The sequence below is a fragment of the Podarcis cretensis genome (assembly GCF_951804945.1).
Source record: "Podarcis cretensis genome assembly, chromosome: 2".
NCBI classification, from domain to species: Eukaryota; Metazoa; Chordata; class Lepidosauria; order Squamata; family Lacertidae; genus Podarcis; species Podarcis cretensis.
The window spans coordinates 127,357,035-127,384,853 of NC_137171.1; the positions used below are offsets into that span (position 1 = coordinate 127,357,035).

Here is a 27,819-nt window from a genome sequence, read left to right on the forward strand (position 1 = left end):
CAGCTTCCCTCTGTGGTCCTTGAACTATTTTATTTCTTTTAGATTTCAACATTCAAGGAGCGCCACACTTGACAATCCTGGGTGTAAGAAAAAGGGTTGATCTGCCCATTTCCACACAACTTCACCTGAAAGAAGGTGACCTTCAGTCATGCCTCCAACATTCACCACCTTTGGGTTATTGACTTCTTTAAGGCCTTTTGATGTAACCATTCAAAACCCCAAGGTGGTTTACCACACAATCATCCCAATAAAAGCAAGAAAAGTCGTGTTTCAATCCAGTCTATGTGGAAACCATCAAAGGGGAACTGATTTAGGAGCCATTTTTTCCCTGGAAAAACCCTCCACACACCGCATGGTCTCCTGAGGTGATTCTACTATGAATTTGATTTCAGACTAACTATTCAGGAGAGCCAAATGCCTTCTCTAGTGTTTCCACAAACATGAACTTTTTAGGGGGAGGAAAAACATTTTTGAATCCTCCTGTGACTAAAATTCCTGAGGGAATTTTCTATTCCTCCATTTATCTGACTGTGGGCCCCTTGGAGGAGGAAACATGGAGTCCGTTGCCCCCCTTGGCATCCCTTCCTTGACCCTTCAGGCCCTGAGGAGGGAAGGATGCCAATCTCCAAAGGAAGCCATTTTCTCCTCATGTTTGGGCTCCCTCAGAAGACTGGGAAACACCTCAGGCGGAGGGAGACTCCCTTGTCTTGAGGCATCTGATTAAGGCCTATATTTTAAAATGAGCTTAAAGATATATTTGCCAATGTTTGTATGTTTCATGCCAGGCAGAAACCAGCTGGCTAAGTACTTTGGCAGTTGTTTATCTTCTTGCTCCCCTGATTTATAGCAGTAGTAGGAGACAAGTTTCTCAAAGTTGTAAAAGGGAATTACAGGCTGGGAGCAAATGTTACACTGACCCTACGTATTACAGAATACAATCAAGCTGCAAAAACACTAATTAAGAGTTGGTAAATAGTAAGATTTATTGTTTAACAGAAAATAATACCATGTGCCTCCCATCAGACTCTAGCCATATTTTCCTAAGGTTTAAGGTATACTGAGAGAGTTAAAGGGCAATAAATTTTGGGAAGAGCTAATGGGAAAAGCAGCTGGCTGGGAAAGGGGGGTGTAAACTGAAGAGGCTTCTTTTGAAGCTGTTTTTTACTGAGTTCCTTTTTACTTTGCAAAGGCATTTTCTTCTAAAAAGCTATCTATGTTATGTATGAGATTTGTTGGCTTAATGTAATTAGGCAAAGGATCTAGAAAGTAAGAAATGTTAGATTCTTACGTTAGATTCTTATTTCATTGATGGTGTGTGAGAATGTGAACCCAAGATCTCTGTTTAGATAGAACTTAATACCACGAGCCATTTGTTTTAGCCATTTGTTTTGGAATGCAGGGGCAACAGGGGCAAAAGGTGATCTGGTAATTAAGGTGCCTTGTCGAGGCAAATGTAAGATATATGGCTACTTGTCTGCCATTTATGGATAGAAGGAAATAGAGCTCTTTGTCTCCCATAAAAGGTAATAGGAAATGGGTGTATCTTTTATGATTGGTTCTAGCAAACAGCCAATATGAATTTCAACCAGGCTGATTGTCTGGACAGAGGCAGCCAAAGGAGGAGCAAGGGGGCTGGGCTGAGGAAATATAAGTGCTGGCCATCAGGGCTGGAGGGCAGGCAGAGCTTTGGTAACCATATACCACTGTACCTATCATTTATTTGTCTGACAAATAAATTATTATTTTAATTTCTCTATTGCTGCGTTGAATATTTCATTCCAGCTACGCATTAACCACAAGCAGGGTGCTACAGTCTCTGCTCAGGTTCCTCAGAAATTTCCCTGCCTGTTCTGAGGAGAAAAAAATATCCGCCCTTTTCTCCACAGAAACACTCCAGGATTCTGTTCAGGGAAGTTTTTAATATTTAACGCTGTATTGTTTTTAATACTTGATTGGGAGCCACCCAGAGTGGCTGGGGAAACTCAGCCAGATGGGTGGGGTATAAATAATAAATTGTTGTTGTTGTTGTTGTTATTTATTATTATTACCCCCCCCCGACTCTGCCCTGTTTGTTGTTTCTGGGGGAAACTGACAGGAAATCTCAAGGTTGACCAAGGTCTGAGGGAATTTATAGTATCCCCTCAGGACTTGGAAGGAAACACAATGGATGTCCAGATGAAACCCCCACCTGCCCCACCTCACGACCCCCCTGCAGTGATGGCACCTCCACAAACCCCCCAGCCCCACTCCTTGGCCCCAAACCCTGGCATTTGGGGGCTGGGAAACAAGGAGGAAGGAGACCCTGTGCCCCCCATGGTGGGTCCTGACTTTATCCACCCCAGTCCTCCTGAGGGAATGACACAACCTCCATTAGCCCCCTTTGCACCCCTTGATGAGACTGGGAGGCAGCGTCAGCCAGCAGAGCAGCAGACCAGACACCATTTTTAAACCACTTTTTGCTAGTGGGGAGGGCGGGTCATAAACCCCCTCAGCCTGCCAAGAATCCCAGGAGGCTGGTGAGGGGAAAACACTCTGGGGAGTTTTATTTATTTCACTTCATAAAATTTATACATCAGTTCATTGTGGAAAAAAAGCAACACCTCAAAATGCTTTACAAAAATATAAAACAAGGGGAAAATCGCAACCGTGCTTTAAAGCACAAACACATGAAAAAAACACCATTAAAACCACCTCAGCTTCCTCAACATCTGGGTCAACTTGTCTGAGCAAGAATATTTTCAAAAGGTGCCAAAAAGAGAACAATGAAGAAGGCGCCTCTTGGTTTCATTAGGCAGGGAGTTCCAAAGGATAGAAAGGAGGGCAAAACACTCCCAGGGACCCATATTTACATGTATTCATTTATTTTTAAAATCTCTATACTTCAACTGTAGATTTCAGGGCGGTTCACAATGTGATGGCAGAGGAGGAAGCAGGACCATCAAGCTCACCCTAAGACAGGGAGCAAACACTATAAAATCTGCAGACGAGAAGGGATTTCCTCAGAGGAAAAAAGACCCAGGCATCACCAACCGCCACTCTGGGCAGCTTCCAACAAAATATTACATTACAATAATGCATCAAACGTTAAAAGCTTCCCTAAACAAGGCTGCTTTCAGATGTCTTCTAAAAGTCTGGTGGTAGTTGTTCTCTTTGACATCTGGTGGGAGGGTGTTCCACAGGGCGGGAGCCACCACCAAGAAGGCCCTCTGCCTGGTTCCCTGTAACTTGGCTTCTCGCAGTGAGGGAACCGCCAGAAGGCCCTTGGCGCTAGACCTCGGTGTCCGGGCAGAACGATGGGGGTGGAGACGCTCCTTCAGGTATACTGGACCGAGGCTGTTTAGGGCTTTCAAGGTCAGCACCAATGCTTTGAATTGTGCTCGGAAACGTACTGGGAGCCAATATAGGCCTTTCTAGACCTGTGTTCTGTGGTCTCGGCGGTTGCTCCCAGTCACCAGTGCAGCTGCCGCATTCTGCATTAGTTGTAGTTTCCGGGTCACCTTCAAAGGTAGCCCCACATAGAGCGCATTGCAATAGTTGGCACTTTGTGATAAATAAGTGGGTTTTGCGTTGCAGTTTGGGTACTCTTGTCTCTAAAAGGTTTGCCATCACTGCCCTCGGATCATGTCCAGTTGCAAAGGTGGACAGAGGCTTTCCACCCTCAAGCCAAGAGGTGGCTCCTGCCTTGGGGCAGCTGGTGGATTTGGAGGAAGCTGACCCTTAGCACTCTGGGTTGGGGACCTGCCTGAACCTCCTTCCACATTATACTCATCCTTACGGTTTCATTTTGGGGATAGCATTCTGCACACACTTGTGTCACCATGGTTCCCGCCCCCCAGCACATTGCTTTGAGATGCTCTGGTACGGCCCCTTCTTCACTGTGCCCCCTTCCCTCCTCATGCAAGACTACCAGTCTCAGCTCCACTTTGAGCAGCTCTCCATTCCCAGATACAAAGATTTCCCACTCCCTCCACCAAACACCAACACCAGCTCACTCTCAGTCCACCCTCATTCAGCAGCAACACGACTGATTCACATTAAATATTATATTATGCTTACTATTGTGAAATGTGACCTTCGTTACTTTAAATAAATGCTAGACCACGTTACATACAAACAACAGAAGCTCACATACGCTGCATGCAATTAAGACTGATTTCCTGTTATTGATGTGAAAGAAAGTGTCGACTCGGAGAGAAAAAGGATCCACAGTCTAAAATGTGTTGCATAATAACCAAATCAGGATCCACACTCCTTCAATTTAAACCCTTTCTCTTCTTTGAGTTAATTGATGGCCTGTACGTGTCTCCACTCTTACAGCTCTTACCCCTCGGAGTCTTTTGGTGGTTTGTAAGACTTCCACTACAACTGAACCTCTGTCCACTTCCCTAGGACTTATATTGTTACTCCCCTGTATGAGTTTGTTGATGTTTTGTAAGAACTCCACTTGTACTGAAGCTCCATCCACACTCCATGCATTGAAATGATTTCTCCCCTGTGTGAGTTCGTTGATGTTTTCTAAGATGTCCACTATCAGTGAAGCTCTTTCCACACTCCATGCATTGAAATGGTTTCTCCCCAGTGTGAGTCCGTTGATGAATTCTAAGGTTTCCACTAGTAGTGAAGCTCTTTCCACATTCCATGCATTTAAATGGTTTCTCTCCTGTGTGAGTCCGTTGATGAATTCTAAGGTGTCCACTATGAGCAAAGCTCTTTCCACACTCCATGCATTTAAATGGTTTCTCCCCTGTGTGAGTCCATTGATGAATTCTAAGGTATCCACTAGTAGTGAAGCTCTTTCCACATTCCATGCATTTAAATGGTTTCTCCCCTGTGTGAGTCCGGAGATGAATTCTAAGGTATCCACTAGTAGTGAAGCTCTTTCCACATTCCATGCAATTAAATGGTTTCTCCCCTGTGTGAGTCCGGAGATGAATTCTAAGGCTTCCGCTAGTAGTGAAGCTCTTTCCACACTCCACGCATTTAAATGAATTCTCCCCCGTGTTAGTCCGTTGATGAATTCTAAGGTGTCCACTATAAGTGAAGCTCTTTCCACACTCCATGCAATTAAATGGTTTCTCCCCTGTGTGAGTCCGGAGATGAATTCTAAGGCTTCCGCTAGTAGTGAAGCTCTTTCCACACTCCACGCATTTAAATGAATTCTCCCCCGTGTGAGTCCGTAGATGAATTCTAAGGTCTCCACTCCGACTGTAGCTCTTTCCACACTCAATACATTTAAATGGTTTCTCCCCTGTGTGAGACCGTAGATGACTTCTAAGGTCTCCACTCTGACTGAAGCGCTTTCCACACTCCATGCATTGAAATGGTTTCTCCCCCGTGTGACTCCGTTGATGAATTCTAAGTTTTCCACTCTCAGTGAAGCTCTTTCCACACTCCATGCATTGAAATGGTTTCTCCCCTGTGTGAGTCCGTTGATGAATTCTAAAGTGTCCACTCTGACTGAACCTCTTTCCACACTCCATGCATTTAAATGGTTTCTCCCCTGTGTGAGTCCGTTGATGAATTCTAAGGTGTCCACTATGAGCAAGGCTCTTTCCACACTCCATGCATTTAAATGGTTTCTCCCCTGTGTGAGTCCGTTGATGAATTCTAAGGTGTCCACTATCAGTGAAGCTGCTTCCACACTCCATGCATTTAAATGGTTTATCCCCTGTGTGAGTCCGTTGATGAATTCTAAGGTGTCCACTATGAGTGAAGTTCTTTCCACACTCCATGCATTTAAATGGTTTATCCCCTGTGTGACTCCGTAGATGAATTCTAAGGTTTCCACTACCAGTGAAGCTCTTTCCACACTCCATGCATTTAAATGGTTTCTCTCCTGTGTGAGTCCGTTGATGAATTCTAAGGTTTCCACTCCGACTGTAGCTCTTTCCACACACCGTACATTTAAATGGTTTCTCCCCTGTGTGACTCCGTTGATGAATTCTAAGGTTTCCACTCTGACAGTAGCTCTTTCCACACACCGTACATTTAAATGGTTTCTCCCCTGTGTGACTCCGTAGATGAATTCTAAGGTGTCCACTCTGACTGAAGCTCTTTCCACACTCCATGCATTTAAATGGTTTCTCCCCTGTGTGAGTCCGTTGATGAATTCTAAGGTTTCCACTAGTAGTGAAGCTCTTTCCACATTCCATGCATTTAAATGGTTTCTCTCCTGTGTGAGTCCGTTGATGAATTCTAAGGTCTCCACTCTCAGTGAAGCTCTTTCCACACTTCATGCATTTAAATGGTTTCTCCCCTGTGTGACTCCGTTGATGAATTCTAAGGTTTCCACTCCGACTGTAGCTCTTTCCACACACCATACATTTAAATGGTTTCTCCCCTGTGTGAATCCGTAGATGAATTCTAAGGTTTCCACTCTGACTGAAGCTCTTTCCACACTCCATGCATTTAAATGGTTTCTCCCCCATGTGAGTCCGTTGATGTTTTCTAAGGTTTCCACTGTCAGTGAAGCTCCTTCCACACTCCATACTTTCAAATTGTTTTTGTTCTTTGTTTTCACACTCCATGCATTTAAATGGTTTCTTCGTTATTCCCATTAGACATGGCCCACCAGAATTCTGATTGGCTTCTCTATTGTCTTCTTTCAATAGGGAGGGGTAGGGAGAAAATCCTTTTTGTTTTCTAGGAAGAGAACAAAGGACTATTACACATCAATTAGCACCTGCTCTTATTTTAACGTGTTGTCCTCCATAGGTTCCAAATTTTTAGGAAAGGCAAATGAAATAATGTAAAATAATGGTCATGCACCACCAGCCTTTTATAACCCTTAATTATTGTTAATGGAGCAGCATTATCTTAGAATACGGTTGAACTGTGGGCTTTACGTTTTATAAAAAGTGGTTTCTCACAGGAAAGGGAGCTGCTGTATGTTCCAATATTCCTCAGGGTCCTAAGTTCATCATGAAGTTCTTCATCTTCTGCACTATAGTCCTCCACCCCTTGGGCCACATTTTGTCCCCTTCGACCTCTAGATGTTTATTAATCACCTGCACAGTCCCTTTGGCCTCAGGATGTCCATACTGACCATTTTGGAAGACCCATATGTAAGTCTAGTGACAAGGCTTTGTGCTTGTGGTCGGTTGAAGGAGTGCTCAGTTGGTGAATGTTCTTGGGGCTGGACCTCCATCTCTCAGCTTTGCATTATTGAATGGAGAGAGCTGGAGATGCAGAAGGAAAGCAGCTGGAGCCTGACTGCTGGGAAGGCCAGACTGAGACACCCACCCCAATTATGATTTATACTAATTATATGCCGCCATGTCTCACACCCACCTCCTGACACTGGCTTATCTTAGCAGAGATTCCCTGTTCAGGCCTCTCTCACTGTTCTTCCTCCTTGGCCGTGGGTGGCCAAGGGCTTCTGGATATTCTAGCTCTGCTCCAACTGGGAATTATTTATTACATTTGTATACCTCTCTTCATCTGAAGATCACAAGATAAAAATATGTGTGACACTGAAAAAGGTGAGTATTAAAGGTGAATAATACCCATTGTCCCCTTCATGGATCACTTCCTTGCCGTGGCAAAGGGGCTCGAATAACTCAGAGAAGCTATGAACTATACCGAGCAGGGCACCCAAGATGGACAGGTCATGGTGGAGAGTTTTGACCAAACGTGATCCACCTGGAGGAGGAACCGGCAAGCCACTCCAGTATACCTGCCAAGAAAACTCCATGGACAAAGACAACAGGCATATAAAAGTTATGACGCTGGAAGACGAGCCCCTCAGGTCGGAAGGCGTCCAACATGCTACTGGGGAAGAGCGGAGGGCAAGTACAAGTAGATTCAGAGCTGATGAAGCGGCTGGGCCAAAGCCGAAAGGACGCTCAGTTGCGGATATGCCTGGAAGTGAAAGCAAAGTCCAATGCTGTAAAGAAAAATATTGCATAGGAACCTGGAATGTAAGAACCATGGACCTGGGTAAGTTGGATGTGGTCAAAAATGAAATGGCAAGATAAATATTGACATCCTGGGCATCAGTGAACTAAAATGGATGGCAATGGGCGAATTCAGTTCGGATGACCACCATATCTACTACTGTGGGCAAGAATCCCATAAAAGACATGGAGTGGCCCTCATAGTCAACAAAAGAGTGGCGAAAGCTGTACTGGGATGCAATCTCAAAAATGATAGAATGATCTCGATATGAATCCAAGGCAGAACTTTTAACATAACAGTAATCCAGGTTTATACACCAAGTACGGGTGCTGAAGAAACTGAAATCGACCAATTCTATGAAGACTTACAACACCCTATAGAAGTGACACCAAAGAAGGATGTTCTTCTCATTATAGGGGATTGGAATGCTAAAGTAGGGAATCAATAGATAAAAGGAATAACTGGCAAGTTTGGCCTTGGAGATCAAAACAAAGCAGGGCAAAGGCTAAGAGTTCTGTCAAGAGAACAAGCTGGTCATCACAAACATGCTTTTCCAACAACACAAGAGACGACTCTACACATGGACATCACCAGACGGGCAGCATCGAAATCAGATTGATTATATTCTCTGCAGCCAAAGATGGAGAAGCTCTATATAGTCAGCAAAAACAAGACCTGGAGCTGACTGTGGCTCAGATCATCAGCTTCTTATAGCAAAATTCAAGCTTAAACTGAAGAAAGTAGGGAAAACCACTGGGCCGGTAAGATACAATCTAAATCAAATCCCTTATGAATACACAGTGGAAGTGAGGAACAGGTTTAAAGATTTAGATTTGGTGGACAGAGTGCCTGAAGAACTATGGATGGAGGCTCGTAACATTGTACAGGAGGCAGCAACTAAAACCATCCCAATGAAAAGGAAATGCAAGAAAGCAAAGTGGCTGTCCAACAAGGCCTTACAAATAGCGGGGGAGAGAAGGCAAGCAAAATGCGAGGGAGATAGTGAAAGATACAGGAAATTGAATGCAGATTTCCAAAGAATAGCAAGGAGAGACAAGAAGACCTTCTTAAACGAGCAATACAAAGAATACAAATAGAGGAAAACAACAGAATGGGAAGAACCAGAGATCTCTTCAAGAAAATTGGAGATATGAAAGGAACATTTCGTACAAAGATTACCATAATAAAGGACAAAAGTGGTAAGGACCTAACAGAAGCAGAAGACATCAAGAAGAGGTAGCAATAATACACAGAGGAATTATACCAGAAAGATATGGATGGCTCGTACACCCCAGGTAGTGAGGTTGCTGACCTTGAGGCAGACATCCTGGAGAGTGAAGTCAAATGGGCCTTAGAAAGCACTGCTAATAACAAGGCCAGTGGAAGTGATGATATTCCAGCTGAACTATTTAAAATTTTAAAAGATGATGCTGTTAAGGTGCTACACTCAATATGGCAGCAAGTTTGGAAAACTCAGCAGTGGCCGGAGGATTGGAGAAGATCAGTCTACATCCCAATCCCAAAGAAGGGCAGTGACAAAGAATGCTCCAACTACCACACAATTGCATTCATTTCACACGCTAGCAAGGTTATGCTTAAAATTCTACAAGCAAGGCTCAAGCAGTATGTGGACCGAGAACTCCCAGAAGTGCAAGCTGGATTTAGAAGAGGCAAAGGAACCAGAGACCAAATTGCAAACATGCGCTGGATTATGGAGAAAGCTAGAGAGTTCCAGAAAGACATCTACTTCTGCTTCATTGACTATGCAAAAGCCTTTGACTGTGTCAACCACAGCAAACTATGGCAAGTTCTTATAGAAATGGGAGTGCCTGATCACCTCATCTGTCTCCTGAGAAATCTCTACGTAGGACAAGAAGCTACAGGTAGAACTGGATATGGAACAACTGATTGGTTCTAAATTGGGAAAGGAGTACGGCAAGGCTGTATATTGTCTCCCTGCTTATTTAACTTATATGCAGAATTCATCATGCGAAAGGCTGGGCTGGATGAATACCTAGCCGGAATTAAGATTGCCGGAAGAAATATCAACAACCTCAGATATGCAGATGACACAACCTTGATGGCAGAAAGTGAGGAGGAATTAAAGAACCTTTTATTGAGGGTGAAAGAGGAGAGCACAAAATATGGTCTGAAGCTCAACATCAAAAAAACGAAGATCATGGCCACTGGGCCCATCACCTCCTGGCAAACAGAAGGGGAAGAAATGGAGGCAGTGAGAGATTTTACTTTCTTGAGCTCCATGATCACTGCAGATGGTGACAGCAGCCACAAAATTAAAAGATGCCTGCTCCTTGGGAGAAAAGGACTGACAATCCTAGACAGCATCTTAAAAAGCAGAGACATCACCTTGCCAACAAAGGTCCATATAGTTAAAGCTCTGGTTTTCCCAGTAGTGATGTATGGAAGTGAGAGCTGGACCATAAAGAAGGCTGATCGCCAAAGAATGGATGCTTTGAATTCTGGTGCTGGAGGAGACTCTTGAGAGTCCCATGGACCGCAAGAAGATCAAACCTCTCCATTCCTAAGGAAATCAGCCCTGAGTGCTCACTGGAAGGACAGATCCTGAAGCTGAGACTCCAAGACTTTGGCCACCTCATGAGAAGAGAAGACTCCCTGGAAAAGACCCTGATGCTGGGAAAGATTGAGGGCACAAGGAGAAGGGGACGACAGAGGATGAGATGGTTGGACAGTGTTCTCGAAGCTACCAGCATGAGTTTGACCAAACTGCGGGAGGCAGTGGAAGACAGGAGGGCCTGGCGTTCTCTGGTTCAGGGGGTCACGAATAGTCGGACACAACTGAACGACTAAACAACAACAAACATCCATTGTGGGAAAGAAAAGTAAGAAGATGAAACCAGTGGTGTGTCTACCTGAAGGTAATAATAATAATAATAATAATAATAATAATAATAATGTGTAAAGAAGAAACCAATCTTCAAATCAGTTTCATATTCCCTGGCCAGGGATGATGGGAGTCTTATCTGGGGGGACAAACTTTTCCCACTTCCTCCCTCCACCCCCGAGGGTCCCCTTTCCCCAGAGGCCCCCCTGGTCGGCTCAGCTTCCTGCCAAATCTCTCCCCATCCCAGGAGGGAGGGGGGAGGTCTCCATCCCGGCCTCTCTCGCCCCCATTAACCCTTCCATGGACTCCCCAGTCTCTCCCCCCCCCCCGCCGCCAATATATAGATATATTTCGCACCTCTTTTCCCTCCTCCTCCGCAGAGCTGCTCCTCTTCCGGGAATGTGGATCAGGCCCCTCCCCTCCCCCCTTACCCCCTCCAAACCTCCCTGCCTCTCTAGGAAGCGGAGCTCACTGATGGGGGGAGGAAGGAATGAGTGGCCCCTCCCTCCCAGGACAGACAAATTCTCCTCCTTCCAAACAAGCTCCGTTTTCCTGTTTCTCTCCTGAGAAAGTCCCGGGTTCGATCCCTGGAGTCGGCAACGAAAGAGACCCCCCCAACTGGGAAAAAGCCCTCTGGGGCAGGAAGGTGACATCCCCCCTTCATCTCTTTTAATCCCTTGCCGGGAGAGGGGGGGTCCGGTCAGTTTCACACCCATTTCCCGACGGGGGGGGGGGAGGCAGGGTCGTGGCGCAAGGGGTCCCTGTTACAACAGCCCTGCAAAGTAGACCGGAGTTGCTACACACTTTTGGGACTTAGAGAGTAACTTAAAGCTAATGGGACCCCTGACCATTAGGTCCAGTCATGGCCAATTCTAGGGTTGCGGCTCTCATCTCACTTTATTTGCCGAGGGAGCCGGCGTACAGCTTCTGGATCATGTGGCCAGCAGGACTAAGCCACTTCTGGCGAACCAGAGCAGCGCACGGAAACGCCGTTTACCTTCCCACTGGAGTGGTACCTATTTACCTACTTGCACTTTGACGTGCTTTCGAACTGCTAGGTTGGCAGGAGCAGGGACTGAGCAAGGGGAGCTCACCCTGTCACGGGGATTCGAACCTTCTGATCAGCAAGCCCTAGGCTCTGTGGTTTAACCCGCAGTGCCACCCGCGTCCCTGGACAGTAACTTACGGCAACCGTAAAGGGCAGTCCAGTGTGTCATTACGGGAGCCTCTTTTAAATAGGGGTGGTGTTTGAACTTGGGCTTTGCTAATGTTACGGAATTGGCAGGGGGGGCACTTGTGTGAGAGCAGGTTTCTTTGGCTGTCTCCCCCTTCCTTGCTTGCCCCTTCTGCCCCTTCTTCCCATGGCAAGTCCAGCCAAATTCGACTATGGCGTGTGGTGCATATCTCCGCCTTCAGACGGATGGAGCCAGGCAGCTTTCTGGGTCATGTGCCCAACTTTTCATGAGCTGATATTAAATCCCAAAAGAACTACAGCTGCTTGTTACAAAGGGTGGGGGCCGATTCCGGTAGGTTAATGATATTAACTCTTTCCATGCTCATTTCTGATGCTCAGAAGCAGGTGCACCCTTTCCTAGACCTTCCTGACGACATTCTCAGTCTGACACACAGCATTTACACAGAAACACAGATCAAACATGAAAAACCCTTTACATAACTCCCTTTCTAAAATTCAAGGAGACCATCTTATAACATATCCCCGCTATAACACACAAGTTCTAATTAAATCCTAATATTTACTATATCTAAACATCGAGCACCACAGACCTATAATAATAATAATAATAATAATAATAATAATAATAATAATAAAATTTATTATTTATACCCTGCCCATCTGGCTGAGTTTCCCCAATCACTCCCCAATCGAGTGTTAAAAACAGTAAAGCATGAAATATTAACAACTTCCCTAAACAGGGCTGCCTTCAGATGTCTTTTAAAAGTAAGATAGCTGCTTAATTCCTTGACATCTGATGGGAGGGCGTTCCACAGGGCAATGGTCTGGTCCCCTGTAACCTCACTTCTCGCAGGGAGGGAACCGCCAGAAGGCCCTTGGAGCTGGACCTCAGTGTCCGGGCAGAACAATGGGGGTGGAGACGCTCCTTCAGGTATACAGGACTGAGGCTGTTAGGGCTTGAAAGGTCAGCACCAACACTTTGAATTGTGCCCGGAAACGTACTCAAATATTCCTCTGCAGTAAAGGAGGCAAATGGAAGCCTTCCCATTGTCTTTGTGCTTACAAATACTGTCTTAAGGAGGGATGAACAGGGTGGGCCTGTGACCTGGATTCAGGAACTAAAGTATTTACCATCACAAAAGAATGCCCAGGCTGCCCAGATAATGCAGTTAGTGACCATTAACAGGTATCCTTGGGGACAGGTTTTCTGCTGTAGACCGCCTCCTGTGATGTATTCCTGCTGTAGACAGTCTCCTTCCGTATGATATTTGGGGGGTGGTCTTGGGTGGGCAATTTCAAAAGACTATATAAGGCCTTGCACACCTCCCTCCTGGTTGTGGTGAGGGGGGGACCCTGTTGCAACAGGGTAATAAAGATCCGTCTTACTAGCCGCTTTGCTTCCCATATACTCTGGTTGGCCTCTGTTATTTTCTCCTACCTATATGGAACCCACTTAAGGACTATATGGGCTCTTGGATACCCCATAAGGGGAAAGGAGCAGGTTTTTTCTTATAACAAAGGTCGTAAGAATATGTTTGGTTGGCACGCTTATTTATGGCAGGATAAAACTAAAAACACAAGAGCTCTATGAATCAGGTTATTCAGAAAATCCTTTTTACAGTATGGGATAAATATAATAATCTGCTGGAAAGAAAAACACCTCTTTGGCTCCAACCCACAAAAGCATCAACTTTTTAAAAAATGCAATACGGAAGAAGCAAAGGGCAACTTACAGAGATCTTTCGGACTTTTCGGAAGAAAAAATAAAACTGAATAAACAGGATGAGGTGGGAGGTGTGGTGGCGGGTTGGTTTCAATACCATCAAATCATCTTGTTTGGACAAGATAAAGGGAGAGGTTTTTGGACTGAAATTTCACAGTTTGAAAGAGATATTATTGCGAGGAAAGAGAAAGTGTTTCCTAAATTTCAGGTAGAAAATTGTCCAATCTGAAGAAGTGTGCATGCACACGAAAGCTTATCCCCAGAACAAACTCAGCTGGTCTCTTAGGGACCCAGCCAGGCGCCCCACGACCCCAGGGATTTCTGCCAGGGGCAAACCGGGAGAATGGGGGGCCTCAGCCCCACCCCCAGCCCTGCATGGGGTCCTCATTCGCCTTCCAGCCAAGGCATCCGGGGGGGGCAGGGCAGCTGAGCATCTCTCGGCCCCCCAGAAAAAAGAAAGGGGAGTCTGGCGGTGCTGCTGCTGCCCAGGAGATCTTGCCAGGCCAGCCCTGCAGGTGTTGGGTCCCCCCTTCCCCCCTGGGTCGGGGCCCCTGTCCGCTTTCCTGGTCTGCAATAGAAAGGGCTGGGGGGGGGGTCTCCACTGACGCCCCTCCTCCTTTTCCGGTCAGGAAACTTCCGGCGCATTTCGTAGCGACACTTCCCGTTCCTTTTGGGATTCGCTTGCCCCTAGAGCTACATCCACAGAGCAGCCCCTCCCTGTGTTGGGATGGGAAGCGGACGGGACGGCGCTGCCTCTGGGGGCTCCATGGGGACATGGCCCCCCTCCTTCCTCCTCCCCACAGCAGGGGGTCGAGATGGCTGCGGGGGGGGGCATCGTATTTGGGGGTGACCTGGGTTTGCGGGGAGAGAAGGACGTGGTTTTCAATCTAAAAACAGGGAGGCTGGGAGGGAAGAGGATGAATGAGAAGTAGGGAAGGGCTGCCCCTCCCCCTGTGGGTCAGGAGAGTGGGGGAGGGGCGGACCCAGGGAAGCCAGGGGGTTCCTCCCCCTCCCGCCCAGATTTGCCTCGCAAGGTCCTCTGTGAAGCCTAGAGATGGACCCAGCCTCGGGGGGTGGGAAGAGACATGGGGCTGCCTGAGAGAGAAGGGGCGCTTCCTTTCCCCCCCCTCCTCCCCACAGGCTCTCCTGCGCCCAGAGACCCCCTTGACCTCGCCAGGCAGGGAGAGGGTGGGGTCCCCTTCCCCCATGAGAGAATGCAATGGGGTTGTGAGGGGGGGAGGGGGAGACTCCTTTCTGCTCACCTCACAAGAGGGTCCCCGTTGTGTCTCTGAGGGACAAGAGAGGAGGCGCCCCTCCCCCCGCTGCTTCTTTCCCTCAGCGACTCTGAGGGCAACGACTTTTCCCGCCTTTTCCCAACTTCCCGCCCTTCGAAATCTGAGCCTCGCCTCAGTTTCAGGCGCCAAGGAGGCAGATTCCCCGGGCTCCCTGATTTATTAGTGGATTTCTTCTCATTCGCCCTGATTTCTGCTCATATATCTTGCTTTTGGAGGTTCTCTCTGCTTCTTTAGAAAGAAGGCTGCATAAAAAACCCTCACCACTGCCTGCACCCCATACAGTATGTAAAAGTCTGATTTCTTCCTATGTGCTGTGTATAATTCTTCCTCCAGGACTGTTCCTCCTTCCTGGCAGTGTCACTTCCAAACTAATAATTCTTCCCTCACTGTCCTTAAATAGCTGCTTGGGGTCTAGTTTGGGGCCTGCATAAAGAACCTCCTCTCTCTTTTTTCCTTTTAGCTGTAGGTACAAATTCATGGCCAAAAGCCTTATTGATACACAATCTTCCATCCGATGCCTGCTTACTCGGAAGTAAGTCCTACTCTGCTCCCATGTGCGGAGCCAGCAGTTCAGGCAGTTCTGCTAGCAGGAGGCCAAAGGACCCGGAGTGGTTTGCAACCAGGGTGGTTTCCAAATGCAGCCCTTTGTGATACGTTTCCATTTATTCTTTTGCGTGGGGACTGGCCAGATTGAAACCCCCCCCCCCCATTCAAAAGAAAGACTAGCAAAAGATTTCAAAGGCGGAATTTCCAAAAGATGGCACTTTGTCCTGAATTTAAGACAAGTCAGTCGAAAATTCATGGGCTTTTTTTGGCGTTTATTTGGGGCCTTGTCTAAATAAAAGCTCTACAGTTTTCGGGGGTCCTGGTTTTCCCTTTTTGAAATATGGCAACCCTAATTATTCTGGGCTCTGCTTGAATGGAAACTCCCTTTTAGAGCTCTGTCGGTAGAGCATGAGACTCTGAATCTATGGGTCGGGGATTTGACCCCCACTTTGGGCAAAATATTCCTGCATTGCATGGGCCTGGACTAGATGACCCTTGTGGTCCCTTCCAACTTGACAATTCTAGGATTCTACCATGTGTAAAGATCGCCCCCTTGTGGGCAGTGGAGGAATGATGTCATGTTGGTTGGTGGGAACTGTTCTTGAGTGTTGCCTTGTCACACACATGCAACACCACAACAGTCCTGTGAAAGGAAGAGGGGTGCATTTCTGCAGGCTGATGTCCATCCATCCAGCTGCCCAGGCCCCAGCACCTCCCCCTAAGAGTGAAGGGTCCCAGTCTGGAAATCCCCCCTTCCTGCTGGAGATGAGGCAGTGAGGGATTCCAGACAGACAGAGGCGCCCTTGCTCTGGAATTCCCTTGCCAGCAGGGAGACTTCAAAAGCCCCCCCCCATGCCTCCCCCTTCCCTCATTTAGTAGGGAGACTTCATCTTGTGGTTGGGTCATTTTAAATCCACTTTTTCCTCTCTTTTCCTGCAATTTTAAGCAACTGTGGCTCTTATGATCCCTGCAGGATATTAAGCGTGGTTCTAACCTCCCTATTACAGGTGGAAAGAGGAATGTGGGGCTTGCTTATAATATCTTAGGGTGGCAGGATTAAGATTTGGGACTGGGACTTTCAGATTCAGAGCCACTTTTCGCATGAGATTTCTTCCTACTACTGGAGGAAAGTATGTCTGAGGTTTATGACAGAAATATAATTATTACGGGTGAATTTAATGGAGTAATATCACTGGACTATCACTGGACATGAGGGACGCAGGTGGCGCTGTGGGTTAAAGCCTCAGCGCCTAGGGCTTGCCGATCGAAAGGTCGGCGGTTCGAATCCCTGCGGCGGGGTGCGCTCCCGCTGCTCGGTCCCAGCGCCTGCCAACCTAGCAGTTCGAAAGCACCTCCGGGTACAAGTAGATAAATAGGGACCGCTTACCAGCGGGAAGGTAAACGGCGTTTCCGTGTGCGGCTCTGGCTCGCCAGAGCAGCGATGTCACGCTGGCCACGTGACCCGGAAGTGTCTCCGGACAGCGCTGGCCCCTGGCCTCTTAAGTGAGATGGGCGCACAACCCCAGAGTCTGTCAAGACTGGCCCGTACGGGCAGGGGTACCTTTACCTTTACCTTATCACTGGACTATGACAGAACACTGAGGGAAAGTATCTCAGAAGAAGGCAAAATACCAAATACTTTTTTGATATGGTTACAACAATGGATCTACTAGATCAGGGGTCAGCAGACTTTTTCAGCAGGGGGCCAGTCCACTGTCCCTCAGACCTTGTTGGGGGCCGGACTATATTTCGGGGGGAGATGAGCAATTTTGGCCCACCCACAAAGAGGCCTGAAGATGTTTGGCTTTACCAGTTGTCATCCCAGTAGCCCCAGTTGTGCTTCTCCAGCCCGCTGCCAGGGCAGGGCAGGAGGCTGCGTTGGCCGGAGAAGACAGAAGCAGAAGCCCCGGCGGAGCTTTCCAACTTTGCTGGAGTCTAGCCCTGCGGATGCTGGATTGATCAGAAAACTCGAGATGGCAGGCAAGCAAAGAGGAAGCAAATCAATGGCTAGAAGGCCTGATCATTTATTTGTTGCAACAAAGGTCTCAAAAAAATGTCCAGAACAAAGATTACATGAGTTTTTAATAGTTCCCACAACACATTTTTCATAGTTTCATTAAAACATCACAGGTATGTCCCGGAAGAGGAGTGGTGTTGGGCAGAAATCTGTGATCCAGACATGCCCATGTCAATCACACCTTGTTTCAACATCCATCTAACACAAGGAAAAGAAAATATCCCCCCATCATCATGGAGGTCCACTTCCAAGGGACTTCTGGCAGTTCCCTCACATTTACAGGGTACCAGGCAGAGGTCCTTCTCGGTAGTGGCACCCTTCCTGTGGAACACACGCCCCCCAATATCAGATGTCAAAGAGAGGAAGAACTACATGACTTTTGGAAGACCTCTGAAGGCAGCCCTGTTCAGGAGCAGGGTGGAGATATCCCAGAAGTGGAGGCTTTGCGCTGAGAGATCCCTGCCTCCACTCCTCCTTGCACACAAGTAGGAGCGGGAGGGCAGCCCCGCTGAGGAGTGGCTGGCTGCCTTCAAGTGGTGCAGGGGCTCTCAGATACAGCTTCTGGGCTGCCTCCACCTTCCCCAACCCCAGCAACTATTCTGCCTGGCTGCCTTCACGGGGTTGCAGGGAATCTGAGGCGGAGGTGGGGGCTCCTTTAAAATTCTCCCTTGAGGGGAGTGCAGCCTCAAACCCCTCAACGGAAAGTGCGACAGAGCCTGTCCCTCCCCAGCTCAGCAGCCCCAATCCAGCTCCTCTTCCCGTGTAAGCAGCAACGCTGCCTAGCGGAGCAGCCCAATCCCATTCCTACTTGCCGCCCGGCCCGCCTTCCCTCACAAGGAAAACAGAAGTATGGCACTCAAAACGGAAGTTATACTCAGAACAGAACATGTTCGGCTTCCGAAAAAAAGTTCCAAATTGGAACACTCGTTTCTGGGTTTGAAGAGTTCAGGTTGCAAGTAGTTTGGGAACTAAGGTGTTTGAAAACTGAGGTACCACTGTATTTATTTTTCCCAATTACAACTGTATTTATCCCCTCCCCCAGTGGTGAAAATGAGAGTACTGTAGGGATCAGATGGGATTACCATGAGGAATTATAAAATATACATCAAGCCACTGTGTCCACGATGAAGACATTGTGTTGACTGGGTTTGATATTTTGACGATAATTTCTGATTAAATCCCATAAGATTCTACATTTGTGCCCTTTTCATGCCCTTTCCCCTCTGCTGCCCATTTCTCTCTTGCCTGAAAAGTCACGTACACAGCCCAGTTGCTTCTTGCTTCGCCAGGCAGGCCTCCTGGGCCATAAAGAGAGTGGGCAAGCTTCTTTGAAGTAGGTTTCTACATGGTAATCTTAGGATGTTAATCTTAGGGCCAGGAAACATATCTCACAGGAAGGTGATAATGATCCGCTGTCCTCCTGGCCACCCTCCTTATGACCTCTGGGTTTGCCAGATGCTCTTCTTTGTAGTTCTGTTCTTTGTTTACCCCAGAAATATTTGTGCTTAATTAGTTTTAGTAGTTTAACTTTCTCCCCACGTGGGTTTGTTGAAATGCTCAGATGAAATCTGATTAGTTCTTACGAACACTCTGTAAAAAGTTCTTTTGTGAATAAAACGGCCTGGGCCGGGGGCTGTGGGAATCAGACAAGCACAGAGAGACACGATTATACGCACCCTTCCCAGAGTCTTGTTGGTTCAAGTCTCTGTGTGTATTCTTTTTAATCAGAGTTCAATCCTTCCTTTACTTTGCAAACACAGCAAGTACCCCCTAAGCATTTTTTTTAAAGAAAAAAAGCACTGAGTTATACCATAACATTACAGATCAATGGAAAGACAATTTAATGAAGAATGTAAGGCAATAACTTTTATGAAGGATTATTCATTACAACAGTAGTCATAAAGAAGAAATGTGAAACAAACATAAAAAATTAAATATACAGGTAGAATTGCCGGGTTATAGTAATAATAATAATTTATTATTTATACCCTGCCCATCTGGCTGGGCCACTCTGGGCGGCTTCCAACAAAATATTACATTACAATAATGCATCAAACGTTAAAAGCTTCCCTAAACAAGGCTGCTTTCAGATGTCTTCTAAAAGTCTGGTGGTAGTTGTTCTCTTTGACATCTGGTGGGAGGGTGTTCCACAGGGCGGGAGCCACCACCAAGAAGGCCCTCTGCCTGGTTCCCTGTAACTTGGCTTCTCGCAGTGAGGGAACCGCCAGAAGGCCCTTGGCGCTAGACCTCGGTGTCCGGGCAGAACGATGGGGGTGGAGACGCTCCTTCAGGTATACTGGACCGAGGCTGTTTAGGGCTTTCAAGGTCAGCACCAACGCTTTGAATTGTGCTCGGAAACGTACTGGGAGCCAATATAGGCCTTTCTAGACCTGTGTTCTGTGGTCTCGGCGGTTGCTCCCAGTCACCAGTGCAGCTGCCGCATTCTGCATTAGTTGTAGTTTCCGGGTCACCTTCAAAGGTAGCCCCACATAGAGCGCATTGCAATAGTTGGCACTTTGTGATAAATAAGTGGGTTTTGCGTTGCAGTTTGGGTACTCTTGTCTCTAAAAGGTTTGCCATCACTGCCCTCGGATCATGTCCAGTTGCAAAGGTGGACGGAGGCTTTCCACCCTCAGGCCAAGAGGTGGCTCCTGCCTTGGGGCAGCTGGTGGATTTGGAGGAAGCTGACCCTTAGCACCCTGGGTTGGGGACCTGCCTGAACCTCCTTCCACATTATACTCATCCTTACGGTTTCATTTTGGGGATAGCATTCTACACACACATCTGTCACCATGGTTCCCGCCCCCCAGCACATTGCTTTGAGATGCTCTGGTACAGCCCCTTCTTCATGTTGGTTTCTGCTCTCTTCACTGTGCAGCGAATTGCTTGTCACAAGACAATGTTTACATTCCAGTCAGAGTTGCTGTTGGGTTTTCCCACGGGAAAGGGAGACTGGATGTGACGTACACTGGTTTCCTGTTTTTCACTGTTCTTTGCAGTTCAGTGTCTGTTTTTTTTTCTCTCTCCGTGCTTCAGAGGAGAGAGGATGATGCATTCTCTGCTCCGGCAGAGGCAAGATGTTTTTCTGTAACCTACCAGCTTTGAAATGTAAATAAAGCAATATAGAGCATGTTGGCACGTATTCCTCATCATTCCGCTGTGCACGGGACACTGCAAATCAACATTCCTGGTTATGGGGCCCAGAAAGACGCAGTCATCTGAATGCCGGCGAAAAGGATCGGAATGCAGAAGGACGGATCGGACGCTATCTCTGCGCGTCAAGATGATTGATGAGGTATGTGCTACTGCTCCGGGCAGCCTGCCAGCATCTAATTAATGGCTTTATGGCTGGACTTTGAACTTTTATGGCCGTTTGCCGGACACAGGCAAAGGATCATAGGATCAAGTTACTTTGCTGGGAAAATCGAAAGTAACTTTTAAAAGTGCTCTTGGAGTAAAGCAGCTGCAGAGAATAGTGACGCAGCACTATTTAAGGCAGCAGAGAGAAGAAAGCACTTTTGAACTTGCCTTTGGAATGAGGCTTGAAGCAGCAGAGATGCAGCTTGTATAAAGCAGCTTGATTTAAAGCAGCAGAGATGGCTAGCTGCAGAAGGCTGGCTGAGGCAAGTGGGGAATCTGAAGCCAATCAGCCACATGCTCAGCTCAGAGTAGCCTGTGATACTGCCATGATTCAGAATGAAGCAGATTGCCAGGGTGATAGCTGCATGGGTAAGGGGGAGACTTCACAGTCGTCATCCCATAGTGCAGTGGAACCACCAGATGGCGCCAAAGCTTTGAAGGCAGTGAAATGCTACTCGTGTGGACGTCTAGGCCATATGAAGAGGGAATGCAAATATCCCAGGGCCAAAACAGAGCAGCGCAGCGAAAGCTCATCGCGTGGAAAAGGCCGAGGCAAAGGCAGAGGTCCAGTGTCCAGGACAACGCAGCCCAAGGCAATGGTCTCACGCTTCACTCCAAAAGTTGCAGAGGTCCAGAAGACGTCTAGATCTTTCTTCGTTGTTGATTCATCAGCAATGCACCACATGTGCAACCATAAGCGACTGTTCGTATCTTTTACACCGCAGGAAGGTGCGATTCACCAGGCGGATGACCACACAATCCCCAGTAAAGGCTACGGAACTGTTGTTCTTCACAGTTTGGACTTATCGATACAGAATGTACTTTATGTGCCAGATGCCAAACATAATCTGCTCAGCATTGGACAGATGAACGAGCGGAAAATTGACGTTTCCTTTAAGAACAAAAGGTGCATCATCACAAAGAAAAATGATTATGTATTGTATGCTGAATATGTTGATCGTTTGTATGTTTTGTATTATGATGATGTTGTGCAGGATGACACTTGTTGCATTGCAGGTTCTAACAAAAGTTTGCATGCAGGATGTATTCATGATTTTCACCGAAAATTTTGTCATTTGAATTTTGAGGCAGTATCTAAAATGCCTGCCTTGGTTGAAGGTATGACTATTAAACCCTGCAGGTACCACATGAAGTGCAAGGCATGCGCAGCAAACAAGGTGAAAATGGCTGCGAAAGGTAAGGTGTCTAGTAGGCAAGCTACAGAACCATACCAAATTGTTCATGCTGATTTGGTTGGACCACTAGCGCCCTCTTTGGGTGGAAATAGGTACTTCATGGTTCTCATTGATGCATTTTCCAGGTATATTCATGTGTACAATCTCAAGCAGAAATCAGAGGCTTTTCCTAGGTTCAAAGAATTCTGTGCTTGGTTGGAAAATGTGCATGGTAAGAAGGTAAAAAATTTTTTTTCACAGATCGCGGGGGAGAATTCACTTCTCAGCAGTTTGAAGCTTTTCTGACTGAGAAAGGAATTCAACACGATTTGTCTAGTCCTCGCTCGCCATGGCAGAATGGACTTGCGGAACGGGCAAATCAAACATTGCTTCAAGGGTTAAAAACCTTGCTACATGATGCAAATCTTCCAGAGAGTTATTGGGCCGAAGCTCTCTCATGTTTCACTTACAGTTATAATCGCAGGTTATCTTCAGCGATTGGTTGTACCCCCTATGAGAAGATGTTTGGCAAGAAGCCATACATCAAACACATGAAAATTTTTGGTTCTGACATGTGGGTTCACTCACCACAACACTCCAAGTTAGACAAGCGTGGATTGCATGGTATCTTTCTAGGTTATCAGAAAGGTTCTTACAGAATAAGGATGACTGACTCTAAGACTATTAAGCTCACAAGAAGTGTTGAGTACAATGCCAAGTGGGGGGAGAATGTGGGAATTTTCCAATGTTACCCTGATGACAGTGATGAGATTGAGGATAGTCAAAAGCAGCCACAGCAACCCACACCCACTGATGAAGGTTCTGATTCTGAGTCTGAAACTGAATCGGGTGATTCAGAGGATTTCAAGAGTGCGAAAGCCTCTATGCGACCCTCTGAAAGCTCTGATCAAGAATTGGAGGAACCATTGTTCACAATAGGTCGCTTTTCTCCTAAGAAGGAAGAGGAGAGTGTTGAAGACCTACGGCTAATTCGCAGGTCACAGAGAGCCACAAAAGGCAGACCTCCAAAGAGATTTGCTGATAAGTTTGCTAAGATAGCAGTAACAGCTGTTAAAAGCTCCAAGAAGGTATTTGAACCTTCAAGTTTCCAAGAAATCCAGGATTTGGATTCAAAGGAAGCTGAGCCATGGTTAAATGCAATGAAGGCTGAGCTTGATTCTTTGGAAAGGAACAAAACATGGGACCTTGTTCCAGTAGTTCCAGGAATGAAACTGCTTGGAAGCAAATGGGTCTTCAAAGCGAAGACTGATCAAAATGGCAAGATAGTCAGACACAAAGCCAGATTGGTAGCCAGAGGTTTTGCACAGGTACCAGATGAAGACTATCACGAGACCTACTCACCCACAGTGAGGTATGAGAGCATTAGGCTTATGCTCAAGCTAGCTGCAGAGGAGAATCTACACATTAGTCACCATGATGTGAATACAGCTTTTCTGTACGGATCTCTAGATGAATCACTTTATATGCTTCCACCTGATGGCGTACAGGTAAAACAGGGATTTGTTTGTGCTCTGAAAAAGTCCCTTTATGGTCTCAAACAAAGTGCACGGTGTTGGCACACAAAACTCACTGAAGTATTGTTTTCTCTAGGTTTTAAGCAAGGGAAAGCTGATCCATGTGTATTTGTCAAAGAGGAGGGGCAAAAGAAATTGTATTGCTTGTTTTATGTTGATGATCTTTTATTCTTTTGGAAAGATGTCACAATGTACAATAACGCCCTAGCTCAACTGAAAGAACACTTTGACATGAAAGATCTTGGTGAGGTAAACAACTACCTATCTCTGGAAATAGAGAGAGATCAAGATGGTAACATTCTAGTACACCAGTCACGGAAAATTGCTGATGTGTTAAACAAACTAAACCTGATGGATGCTAACCCTGTAGACACACCGATGACAACAGGTTATCAGGTAGATGACACTGAAGAAGCATTTTCTGACACTACACTGTACAGAAGTGTGCTAGGCAAGCTAAACTTCATTGCCAGATGTTCAAGACCAGACATTGCTGTTAGCTGTAATTTGCTAAGCAGACAAGTCAACAATCCTACTGTTAAGGATTGGAAAGCTTTGAAACGCATAGCGCGGTATTTGAAAGGCACTATGCATTACAGACTGAGATTTAACAATCAGAAGTCTGGTGGTCTTGAGATATTTGCAGATGCAAGTTTTGGAAGTGACACTACAGACAGGAAAAGCACGTCTGGAGTTTGCTATATGTACAATCAGGGTCTATTTGATTGGTCATGCAAGAAGCAAACAACAGTTAGCTTAAGTACTTGTGAAGCTGAACTGAATGCACTGTCTTATTCACTTAAGGATTGTGAATGGTTGTTACAATTGTGCAAAGACATGAAAATTCCTGTCAAATGTCCAATCCAGGTTTACCAAGACAACAAAGCATGTTTGGCTTTGCTGAATTCTGAAGGTTGTAAGCAAAGCACGAAGCACTTGCAATTGAAGGTGCAACATGCTAGGGAACGTATTCAGAAGGGACTCGTAACGGTGTCCTATATGCCAGGTAATGAAATTCCTGCTGATGTATTGTCCAAGATTGTATCAAGGGATCAACACTGTACCTATGTGCAGAAGTTGGGTTTGTACTGATATTGTACGAACATGCTGCCCAGTGATGTTCACAGAAAGGGGGAGGATGTTGGTTTCTGCTCTCTTCACTGTGCAGCGAATTGCTTGTCACAAGACAATGTTTACATTCCAGTCAGAGTTGCTGTTGGGTTTTAACACGGGAAAGGGAGACTGGATGTGACGTACACTGGTTTCCTGTTTTTCACTGTTCTTTGCAGTTCAGTGTCTATTTTTTTCTCTCTCTCCGTGCTTCAGAGGAGAGAGGATGATGCATTCTCTGCTCCGGCAGAGGCAAGATGTTTTTCTGTAACCTACCAGTTTTGAAATGTAAATAAAGCAATATAGAGCATGTTGGCACGTATTCCTCATCATTCCGCTGTGCACGGGACACTGCAAATCAACACTTCACTGTGCCCCCTTCCCTCCTCATGCAAGACCACCAGTCTCAGCTCCACTTTGAGCAACTCTCCATTCCCAGATACAAGCATTTCCAAGTCCCTCCACCAAACACCAACACCAGCTCACTCTCAGTCCACCCTCATTCAGCAGCAACACGACTGATTCACATTAAATATTATATTATGCTTACTATTGTGAAATGTGACCTTCATTACTTTAAATAAATGTCTAGACCACGTTACAAACAACAGAGGCTAACATAAACCCTTTCTCTTCTTTGATGGCCTGTAGGTGTTTCCACTCTTACAGCTCTTACCCCTGGGAGTCTTTTGATGGTTTGTAAGACTTCCACTACAACTGAACCTCTGTCCACTTCCCTAGGACTTATATTGTTTCTCCCCTGTATGAGTTCGTTGATGTTTTGTAAGAACTCCATTTGCACTGAAACTCTTTCCACACTACATACATTTAAATGGTTTCTCCCCCGTGTGACACCGTTGATGAATTCTAAGTTGTGCACTCTGACTGAAGGTCTTTCCACATTCCATGCATTTAAATGGTTTCTCCCCTTTGTGAGTTAGTTGATGTTTTCTAAGGTCTCCACTCTGACTGAAGCTCTTTCCACATTCCATGCACTGAAATGGTTTCTCCCCTGTGTGACTCTGTTGATGAATTCTAAGGTGTCCACTCTGACTGAAGCTCTTTCCACACTCCATGCATTTAAATGGTTTCTCCCCTGTGTGACTCCGTTGATGTTTTCTAAGGTGTCCACTCTGACTGAAGCTCTTTCCACACTCCATACATTCAAATGGTTTCTCCCCTGTGTGACTCCGTTGATGAATTCTAAGGTCTCCACTCTGACTGAAGCTCTTTCCACACTCCATACATTCAAATGGTTTCTCCCCAGTGTGACTCCGTTGATGAATTCTAAGGTGTCCACTCCCACTGAAGCTCTTTCCACACTCCATACATTTAAATGGTTTCTCCCGTGTGACTCCGTTGATGTTTTCTAAGGTGTCCACTCCCACTGAAGCTCTTTCCACACTCCATACATTTAAAAGGTTTCTCCCCAGTGTGACTCCGTTGATGAATTCTAAGGTGTCCACTCTGACTGAAGCTCTTTCCACACTCCATACATTTAAAAGGTTTCTCCCCAGTGTGACTCCGTTGATGAATTCTAAGGTGTCCACTCTGACTGAAGCTCTTTCCACACTCCATACATTTAAAAGGTTTCTCCCCTGTGTGACTCCGTTGATGAATTCTAAGGTGTCCACTCTGACTGAAGCTCTTTCCACACTCCATACATTCAAATGGTTTCTCCCCTGTGTGACTCCGTTGATGAATTCTAAGCTCTCCACTCTGACTGAAGCTCTTTCCACACTCCATACATTCAGATGGTTTCTCCCCAGTGTGACTCCGTTGATGAATTCTAACGTGTCCACTCCCACTGAAGCTCTTTCCACACTCCATACATTTAAAAGGTTTCTCCCCAGTGTGACTCCGTTGATGAATTCTAAGGTGTCCACTCTGACTGAAGCTCTTTCCACACTCCATGCATTTAAATGGCTTCTCCCCTGTGTGACTCCGTTTATGTTTTCTAAGGTGTCCACTCTGACTGAAGCTCTTTCCACACTCCATACATTTAAATGGTTTCTCCCCTGTGTGACTCCGTTGATGAATTTTAAGGTTTCCACTCCGACTGTAGCTCTTTCCACACTCCATACATTTAAATGGTTTCTCCCCTGTGTGAGTCCGTTGATGAATTCTAAGGTCTCCACTCTGACTGAAGCTCTTTCCACACTCCATGCATTTAAATGGTTTCTCCCCTGTGTGAGTCCGTTCATGCATTCTAAGGTTTCCACTAGTAGTGAAGCTCTTTCCACATTCCATGCATTTAAATGGTTTCTCTCCTGTGTGAGTCCGTTGATGAATTCTAAGGTTTCCACTCCGACTGTAGCTCTTTCCACACACCATACATTTAAATGGTTTCTCCCCTGTGTGAGACCATTGATGTTTTCTAAGGTTTCCACTGTCAGTGAAGCTCCTTCCACACTCCATACTTTCAAATTGTTTATGTTCTTTGTTTTCACACTCCATGCATTTAAATGGTTTCTTCGTTATTCCCATTAGACATGGCCCACCAGAATTCTGATTGGCTTCTCTATTGTCTTCTTTCAATGGGGAGGGGTAGGGAGAAAATCCTTTTTGTTTTCTAGGAAGAGAACAAAGGACTATTACACACATCAATTAGCACCTGCTCTTATTTTAACGTGTTGTACAATCTCTCCTGTCCTCCATACGTTCCAAATTTTTAGGAAAGGCAAATGAAATAATGTAAAATAATGGTCATGCATCACCAGCCTTTTATAACCCTTAATTATTGTTAATGGAGCAGCATTATCTTAGAATACGGTTGAACTGTGGGCTTTACGTTTTTTAAAAAGTGGTTTCTCACAGGAAAGGGAGCTGCTGTATGTTCCAATATTCCTCAGGGTCCTAAGTTCATCATGAAGTTCATCATCTTCTGCACTATAATCCTCCACCCCTTGGGCCATATTTTGTCCCCTTCGACCTCTAGATGTTTATTAATCACCTGCACAGTCCCTTTGGCCTCAGGATGTCCATACTGACCATTTTGGAAGACCTATATGTAAGTCTAGTGACAAGGCTTTGTGCTTGTGGTCGGTTGAAGGAGTGCTCAGTTGGTGAATGTTCTTGGGGCTGGACCTCCATCTCTCAGCTTT

General features: G+C 46.2%; 4 protein-coding genes across 4 annotated transcripts in view; all 4 read right to left on the reverse strand.

Moving 5' to 3' along the window:
- Nucleotides 1-2,053: 2,053 nt before the first annotated feature.
- Nucleotides 2,054-7,039, reverse strand: LOC307209895 (uncharacterized protein; the record flags this gene model as incomplete). Its single annotated transcript, XM_079965267.1, has 3 exons — nt 2,054-2,487; nt 2,719-6,012; nt 7,008-7,039. The coding sequence occupies 2 exons, from the start codon at nt 7,037-7,039 to the stop codon at nt 4,401-4,403; spliced, it is 1,644 nt and encodes a 547-aa protein (XP_079821393.1). The 3' UTR covers nt 2,054-2,487; nt 2,719-4,400.
- The window catches only part of LOC307209894 (uncharacterized protein), a gene marked incomplete at its 3' end in the record, with an annotated part of 54,055 nt that continues 29,140 nt past the window's right edge, over nt 2,905-27,819 (reverse strand). Inside the window, exons 2-3 of the mRNA XM_079965266.1 lie at nt 5,898-6,642; nt 2,905-2,949 (exon numbers count right to left, since the gene is read on the reverse strand). Of these exons, the coding sequence (XP_079821392.1) occupies nt 2,905-2,949; nt 5,898-6,642 (790 nt within the window). The remainder of the gene's footprint in view (nt 2,950-5,897; nt 6,643-27,819) is intronic.
- On the reverse strand, nt 25,359-26,587 carry LOC307209546 (uncharacterized protein). Its single transcript, XM_079964726.1, has 2 exons — nt 26,510-26,587; nt 25,359-26,425 (listed from the first exon to the last, which is right to left on the reverse strand). The coding sequence occupies exon 2, from the start codon at nt 26,041-26,043 to the stop codon at nt 25,534-25,536; it is 510 nt and encodes a 169-aa protein (XP_079820852.1). The 5' UTR covers nt 26,044-26,425; nt 26,510-26,587; the 3' UTR covers nt 25,359-25,533.
- On the reverse strand, nt 26,048-27,736 carry LOC307209897 (uncharacterized protein; the record flags this gene model as incomplete). Its single annotated transcript, XM_079965276.1, has 3 exons — nt 27,669-27,736; nt 26,524-27,287; nt 26,048-26,058 (listed from the first exon to the last, which is right to left on the reverse strand). The coding sequence occupies exons 1-3, from the start codon at nt 27,707-27,709 to the stop codon at nt 26,048-26,050; spliced, it is 816 nt and encodes a 271-aa protein (XP_079821402.1). The 5' UTR covers nt 27,710-27,736.